At 45.7% G+C, this 8,472-nt stretch overlaps 2 protein-coding genes across 2 annotated transcripts in view; one reads left to right on the top strand and one right to left on the bottom strand.

Moving 5' to 3' along the window:
* Positions 1–3,595, top strand: part of LOC123522470 (zinc finger protein 343-like) — a 96,545-nt gene extending 92,950 nt beyond the window's left edge. Inside the window, exon 4 of the mRNA XM_045296899.1 lies at positions 3,448–3,595. Within this exon, the coding sequence (XP_045152834.1) occupies positions 3,448–3,569 (122 nt within the window). The 3' untranslated portion in view covers positions 3,570–3,595. The remainder of the gene's footprint in view (positions 1–3,447) is intronic.
* Positions 375–8,472, bottom strand: part of LOC115871970 (zinc finger protein 343-like) — a 9,080-nt gene continuing 982 nt past the window's right edge. The window contains exons 2-4 of the mRNA XM_030887481.2: positions 2,289–2,509; positions 2,073–2,131; positions 375–625 (exon numbers count right to left, since the gene is read on the bottom strand). Coding sequence (XP_030743341.2) covers positions 464–625; positions 2,073–2,131; positions 2,289–2,370 — 303 coding nt within the window. The 5' untranslated portion in view covers positions 2,371–2,509 and the 3' untranslated portion in view covers positions 375–463. The remainder of the gene's footprint in view (positions 626–2,072; positions 2,132–2,288; positions 2,510–8,472) is intronic.

Raw genomic sequence — 8,472 nt, 5'->3', positions numbered from 1 at the left:
TATCTCAACCGTACAATTGTGCATTACTGAACCCAGAAGTAGTATTACTGAACCAGTGAGTTCAAGCAGCGGGTGGGGGCTGGCACCTCACCCCCCAGCGACAATTTTATTTAATACTACATGAGTCCAAACCAGCAACCTTTCAGTTATCCAAGTGGTTAACCACTGGCCCACCAGGGCTCCTCCTTTGGCCCATACAAAACCCAAAACCCAGTGCTATCAATTCTTACTCACAACCATCCTATACGACAAAACTGCCCTTGTGAGCTTCTGAGGTTGTAAATGTGGATGGGCCCAGAGTCCTCATCTTTCTTCCTCATAATGGCTAGTGGATGTGAACCAACCACCCACCACTTACTTAGCCCAACCCATAACCCATGCTTAGACCAGCCCATCCATACCCCCTGCTTAGCCCAGCCTGGGCATTGGCATACAGCTGAAGGCAAGTAAATACCTAAATGAGTTAATAAAGAGAAGAGAGAGGAAGGACATCCTCACCCACAGAGAGCAGATTCCTGTAACTCTCCAGCATCACTTCTCTAAATAGGTTCTTCTGCTCAGAGCTCAGTGTCTTCCATTCTGCCTCCGAGAAGACCACAGCAACATCCTGGAATGTAACTGGCTCCTGAAAAAGCAAGATATCAATGCAGCGGATTTCGATTTCCCTGTGTTCACAAGGAGCACTTAACAGATCATCTTAAAGAGCCTGCATTCGGAGTTTGTCTGATTCTTTCCAAAGGACACAGTTCTCTGGACATGACTGTATACTTGGATCGGTGAGGAGCAAAAAGGGGTGCGGGAGATAAAAGACTATATTTCTTAAGGTTTTATGACACTGATTTGTGGCAACCCATTAAGTTCCCTAATAAGTCCCCAAAATTGCAAGTATTGTCCGGGAGTTCTATGTGGCCATGGTAATGTATTATCAGTTCTGGCAGATAATCCTAGCAGCGTGCCGAGGGAGGATGGTTGGCCTCAGAATACTCAAAGATGGAGAACAGAAGTCTATCTGACCTCTGCCATGTGGCACCCTTTGGATTCTCCTTCTCCATCCACAATCCAGAGGAGGTAACATGTGGCCTCCACATATTTTCCAGGGAACTACCAAGTTTCAGGCTGACATCCTAAAGGGAAAAGGAATACTTCAAATTTGTAATCAGCAGGCAAGTGAGAATACTGTGTGGACTCTCAAACTTGCAACTAAAATCTGTCCAATCAACAGTCTGAAGGGCAGTACCTTTAAACTCACTAGATATGACCTAAGTTCTAGGTAGCTAGGGTTAGAGAAAATAGTCTATGTTACAGGTGGAGCCAGAACTGAACAGGGAAGTGGAAAAGTGGTTATTTTGGTATTTTTATTGGTTGATACAATATCATATTCCTTGTAATAAGATTGTCCATTAAGGATGCCAGCTGCAGCTAATGGTAGTCCCTGAAAATCTACCATCACTATTTTATATGTTTAAAAAGATCAGTAATTAAAAAGCAAAAAATGTGCAGGACACAAGATTTCACCACTAGATACCATTTATGTGGGTGCGTAGTGTAATTTAGTAATACATTTTAAAATGTAAATAAAACCAGTTTTTCTTAAGAGTATTTCCTCTCGGAACCGATTACATGGAACTGTGTGTGACCTCCTCCCTGGGGGACAGACAACCGAAAAGTGGATGAAGGGAGAAGTCGGACAGGGCAAGATATGACAAAATACCCATTTATAAACTATCAAGGGCTCATGTGGGAGGGGGGAGCGGGGAGGGAGGGGAAAAATGAGGACCTAGTGTCGGGGGTTTAAATGGAGAGAAAATGTTTTGAGAAATGATGTACAAATACGCTTTACACAATTGATGTGTGTATGGATTGGGATAACAGTTGTATGAGCCCCTAATAAAATGTTTAAAAAAAAAAAAAATTTCCTCTCAAAGTTCCCTGGATTCTTAAATGCAAAAGCGACAAATGTGGCAGGAAGGCATGAAATGTCTCTCATCTTAAGACAGAGAAGACAGGCTTATTCGCTGGGAAAGGATTCAGCAGTTCTGAAAAAAAAAGAAAAAGAGGTGATTCCAACTCACCAGAATGTGGGACTTCTGTTTTTGCCCTGGGGGCCAGTCAGTGTCACTGGAAGACAAACCTACGGGAAGAAAGGGAAGCTGTGACAAAGACCCTTACATGTCCCCGGAGTAGCTCTGCTCACCATGGAAGGCAAAGCGGGAGGCACTGAAGCAGTGTCACCTGAACCTGGAGCCTAGGCCCCCTCTTCACCTCTCCAGACCCACCACAGCGCTCACCTTTGGCGAGTTTCATCACAGTGTCCATATCTTCCCTGTTCTTTGAAGGCAGAATTCTTCCAGTCCTTCTATCGCTGAGCATAAAGACCAGGTTACCTAAGGTCTCCAGAGTCGGTGCAACGACTGGATCTGATTTCAGTTCCAGATGGAGGTGCTACCTGGGAGGTGACGTCTGCAGTCCTCACTCGGGAAAGCCCCTCTTGGTGCCATGCATCCAGGACCTGTGGCATGGAGAAGCAGGGTGGTTCTGCTGGTCCCTTGACGGTGTCCACTACACCCAGTCCTCTTCAGCAAGGCGCCTGTCCTCTCACATGCTCCTCAGTCAACACTCACAGGGGCCAGTCTACTAGGCTTCTCTGGGTTTGCCATCCTCATGCATTCTGCTTTAGAAGCCCTCAAGTCTGGGTCCTGACACTCTCCCTTTCCCATTAAAATTTATGGCGCCCTCCTTGTCCCAACAATTCAGATTTAAGGGATGGGAACACAGGCAGAGCAGTTGCATTTTCAACTGGCCTAACAGTGTGGCCACCATTGTGAACCTTTACAAAGTATGTGATAGGGATTGTGACCTTATGCTGGTTAATCAGTTCTTGTTACCCAGGCCAGAATAGGGCTGACAGCAGTGGCTTGTGTCTAGAAGCCAGGCCAATGCAGACCTCCACCGGTCAGTGACAATACACTCCCTCAGAGGCTCTACTCCACCTGAAGTCAGAGGCACCTGTGGTCCCAGAAATGCCAAATGTATAGCACTCTCATCCCGGCATTCCGAGACTAGCAGAACCATAGAGCTGGGTTAACAGCCTGGCCTGCCAGATGTCCTCTAAACCCACAAAGACTACTGAAGCAGGAGTCCTGATGCCAAAAATCTGTTGCCCAGAAAGGGGGTTGGCCATTCACATTTCCCTCCTTTTTGTGTGCTGTCCCACCAAGTGCTCACCTACCGACTTTTCTGTCTTTCCTTCCCCTTCCTTCTGTAAAACCCATTCTCCCGCGTTTTGCTTTTATATTCATTTGTCTCTTATTTTTCACCCTATTTTATTTCTTTTCTTTTTATCCCTTTTTACACGATTTTCTTATTAATTGCCCCTTAGTAATCACCCCACATTTATTATTTTCTTATTGTGCTCGTTGTAACTTTTCTCTCTCTTGTCCCCCCCAGGCAGAATGAAGCAACCTTGCACATGCTGCCCAGCCACACCAGTACTCTCTGTAGTAACCATCTGGCCTTGGTGGATGCTAAAAGGGTGCCAACACTGGAAAACAGCATGGCGCTTCCTTTAAAAGTTAACAATGAAAATATGCAATGATCTAGCCATCTCATTACTTCCTACGTATCCCAGCAAAATAAGAGCTGCAGCATAAGTGGATGTGCACACTCATGTTCACTGTGCCACTGACCCCGTAGTAAACCTATGGAGAGAACCTCACTGTCCATCAAGAGAAGAAGCGACAAAGAAATGACGGTGCACACACGACAGAATACCAGGAACAACAGGGCTCTGTAGACAACTCATAACATGCAAAAAGCACCTGAAGGACAGCGTGCCGACTACAATGTGTCAGTCCCAAAGGACTGTTATAGAAAGACAGAGAAGCTTAGAGGAATGCAGCTAACTGATGAAGTCACAAATCCCACCCCTTGCCATTTTACAACCATTGTTAATGTACTATTACTTCTCTAAAATGGGATTTTGACCTTCATCAGGGAATCAGATCTCGAAATGGTTGTAATGTGCAGTAGCTGGGAAGTGAACTACTATCCAGCAAATTACAGCGATGTGCTTAATTTTCACAGCAGCTGCCAGAGTCCTGGGAATCAACTGCCAGGGTGAAATGCTCCCGGGGCAAAAATGCCAGTAATCTGCATGAGAGCCTTCAACTGGGTAGTGGTCTAGGGTGTGGTCTGGCCACCATTTGAAACACAGGTGACACTAGGAATGTGATGTGTAAGTGGGACGGTCCCCCAAATGTGGTGTTAGGATTCAGGCCTCCTCCTTTCTTCTTTTTTTAAAAAAAATCATTTTATTAGGGGCTCATACAATTCTTATCACAATCCATACATACATCAATTGTGTAAAGCGCATTTGTACATTCATTGCCCTCATCATTCTCAAAACATTTGCTCTCCACTTAAGCCCCCCGCATCAGATCCTCATTTTTCTCCTCCCTCCCCGCTCTCTCATGAGCCCTTGATAATTTATAAATTGTTATTTTGTCATATCTTGCCCTGTCCGACGTCTCCCTTCACCCACTTTTCGGTTGTCGGTCCCCCAGGGAAGAGGTCACACACAGCTCCTTGTAATCGGTTCCCTCTTTCCTACCCACTCTCCCTCCACCCTCCCAGTATCGCCACTCACACCACTGGTCCTGTAGGGCTCATCCGCCCTGGATTCCCTGTGTTTTCAGTCCCTCTCTGTACCAGTGTACATCCTTTGGTCTAGCCAGACTGCAAGGTCGAATTCGAGTCATGGTAGTGGGAGCGGGGAGGAAACATTTAGGAACTAGAGGAAAGTTGTATTTTTCATCGTTGCTACATCTCACCCTGACTGGCTGTCTCCTCCCCGAGGCTCCTCTGCAAGGGGATCTCCAGTGCAGGCCTCCTCATTTCTACAAGACCCATTCAGGACAAGTTACTACACAGCATGGACCTGGGCTTGAAACTGGCAGTGTGAGCGTAGCCACTCTGACCCCTTGTGTCCAGAATTCAAACTGCAGGTGCCCACGTTTCAAAAGGAGAAGGCTGTAACTCTTTGCAGGAGTAGAACCGTCTTCTCTTTATCTCAGGATTTATTTTTGTCTGTTTTTAATCTTGAAATATGAACAAATGAAAATCCTGAGATCTGTCATAGAAGAGAAGACTGTTGGCTGGCAGCTTCTGGCACACAGACCGGTGTCTATTCCAGAATAAGGCCAGCAGTGATACTTGATACTGACAAGGAGATTTGTCTTTTTGATGTTTCAGACCACAAAGTTGTATCATTATTAAAAATAGTTGGCATAGACCAAATGACAGAATACTAAATTAATTCTGGGTCTCGCACAAGTTTACTTCTCAAAAGGCCCATAAGTTAGTTGTTCCCATAAACTGAGGTTCATGTTATATATCTTGCTGAAGGTGGAAAAAAAACCCAACCAAACTCCTTATTTTTTAACTCCAGCTATGGGGTGCCACATTTAGAGCCAGTGAGGCCAAAGATAATACTGCCAGCAGTGTGATCCCTGTGGGACCTGACAATTCTCAATGTGCATCCATCCATACATAGGGGTTAAGAGGAGGTAAATGAAAGGAAATTGGCTATGAATTCATAAGTGCTGAATCAGCACATGGGGCCATAGGATTTGCATTAGAGCCTAAAATCTAAAAGCTTTTAGTTTGTGAAAGACTATGCCCTACAGCTGGAACGCTAACTCCATGTTGTGTCTTGACCTAAGTTCAAGCTACATCTGAATCCCTCTAATGACTTCCAATGTTTTGGATCATCAGGTCACATTGTGGTCAACATGGATAAACTACAGTGCAAGGAGAAGCCTTTCCCTAAACAAGAACATGGTTGAAAGTAGACTCTAAGCCCCTCAGAGAGGCGTCCTTCCCACAAAATGATTGGTTCTCATGCAAAGAATTAAGGAACTTGGAAAAGAAGTCTGACAATCTACTTCTAAGATAACTGAAAAGCCTACGGAGCACAGTTCCGTGATGAGAGGGGCCTCATCATAGCTGCCATCAACTTCAAGGCAACTTGTTTGCCTACAATAGACCCCAGCTCCAACACTACAGCTAGTCTATCTGGTGGCTTTGTGCCTATGTCCCACAGGTGGTTAATTTTTTTTTACTTTCACTGAAATTTCCAGCATTTTGAAATTAGGATATTAAAAATGGCAACTCTACTCTCTTGATTAAAAGAAATAATAAAAGTCCTTATTTCATGTTCTGCTCTGTGGTTTAACTTAACCCATTGACCCAGAATTTCAGGCAATTCCAACTCACATCACCCCTGTAGGATAGAGTAGAATTACCCCTCATAGAGTTTCTGGGATTGGCATATTTGGAAGCTAACTGCTTCTTCCTCCTCCAGCATGGCATTTGATGAGTTACAAACAACCTAGAGATTAAGCACAGCCCCAACAGGAACTCACTGCCAACAGACAAGAGTCTCTCCAAACTATTCTTACAAAACGCATACCATCATCACACCATTACCATCTCTAAAGGCAGAGCCACCTCCTTCAAACAAATTGGCAGAAGTCACTTCAACAGGAAATTCTGTAGACCAAAATGTGTATCACAAACACCCTTCATTTGCATAGATAGCTTGGTGAGTTCATTCTTATTTAAATGCAATTGCAGTGGAACTAGGAATCTTTGAGATCCTTCACTGGGGGTGGTGGGGGTGGCGGGCGATGACTAGCCCTGCTAACCATGCTCACCAACAACAAAATGATATTTCCCAACATTATGACAAAGAGCATCCTAGTTTGTTTCCTGAATAGAACATCCTTGATTTAGGACTTTGTTCAACATTTTTAATTAAGTCAAATGGAAAACTGGATCAAAGTCACAAGGAAGGATTAGTCAGCTTGGTTAACTTGTCTCAAGTCTCTCCCATCTCTAAGATTTCCAGGAGCTGCAGACCTGATAAATTCTCTCAAGACACGCTAGGGATGTTACACCAAGGGTATGACCTCCCTCCCCATGTGTGTTAGCCTGCATGGTCTAGAGAAACAGAACTTGTGAGTCATCTTGTTGGACTGCAAGGCGTCCAGAGAGCCTGTCACTGTAGCTAAAAGAGAGATTGGGTTGATTCGAGAAATTCCAACTTTATTCCAGAAGGCAAATAGCCAGGTTTCTCCTCTGAGGTGTTTCGGGGTTCAGTCCTGATGCCCATTAATATACAAGAAACAGGTTTTTATTACAAAGATTAAGGAGGAGATTAGCAGGTATTCTAAAATTATCTACACTTACATTTCTCCAAGGGCCATGCGATCACCATCCCCTGAAATTGGTGTGATGTTTTTGTCCAGCTACTTATCTTACTGACCCTGTTAGCTTCCTTCCCAAGTTGGAATCCCTACTGATGAAGTTTCAAAACTTTATTGTAAGGGAGGGGACTGTTACATTTTGAGATTTTAGCAAACTAAATCCTAAATTATTTCCCATTTCTATATTGGTTTTCCCTGTATCAATGAGCTTCATATCCAAAGTAATCTTGTGTCGAGAAGGCATCACACTTCTGGGTCCTATGCTGGCCAGAGACGTCTTCAGACTCAAGGAGTATCTATTAAGAGCTTAAATTCTGAGCACCCTGGATTGCAAAAGAGTATGGATGACAGTGGACGTCCAAAATCCATTTGCCCAGTTCCCATGATTCTGCTTCGGCTGAATGCTTTCAGATCATTAGCCAAGGATGGAGATAATTTTGCCCACAGGCAGAATGCCTTGGAGAGTGGATGGCCTCCACCTATCTCTGGCGCGTCCAGGGAGGGGCAGGTGGGTACAGAGTAACTGGTCCATGGAAACAAGACAAGACTCAGCAGTGGGGGAAGGGCAGCCCACACGAGGCCGGCCCCTGGAGGCAAACACAGAGTCCCAGAAAGCAGGAAGGGGCAGAGAGAGAAGGTTATGTAAAGTTCTCCTTTAAAAAGGCCACACTCCCAGGAGGCATCTGCAGGCTGACTTGATGGACAGGTATCATCAGACTACGACCAAACTAACATAAAACCTAACTGCCACATCGTACCAGCATGAAATGACGCAAGTCGGGTTTTAAGCCACCACCGTACTTGCCCCACTCAATGCCCACCTGGGCTGTCTCCAGCCCCATCAAAAAACACATTCTACTCACCTCATGCTGGCTTCCCACCTCGTCCTGGAAATGCAGCACCAATGAGCACTCCTCACCCTAAGCCCTCGGGTTTGCACCCCTGGCCGCACACCCGCGAGTCCACGGCCCTCGTTAAGAGGGCTCAACGTGTCCCGGGGTAACGCCAGCCCCTCAAAAAAGGAAATTCCAAGATCAGGGTCGCTCCATGCACCACGCCCAGATGGAACGGCGGTCGAGCGCCCTGCAACCTCAGGACCCAGGCGGGTCCCCACCCACTTTCCAACCAGACTCTGGAGCCGCGCCCCCTTACCCACAAATAGAGCCTCGGGAGCCCCGGGGCGCTGAGCCGCCCGCCCGCCCGCCCC

This window comes from Echinops telfairi, unplaced genomic scaffold (assembly GCF_000313985.2).
Source record: "Echinops telfairi isolate 266 unplaced genomic scaffold, ASM31398v2 ScPeMD7_7413;HRSCAF=8451, whole genome shotgun sequence".
Classification (NCBI taxonomy): domain Eukaryota; kingdom Metazoa; phylum Chordata; class Mammalia; order Afrosoricida; family Tenrecidae; genus Echinops; species Echinops telfairi.
Note: the sequence above shows the minus strand (reverse complement) of the source record. Positions and strands in the feature narration are given on the sequence as shown.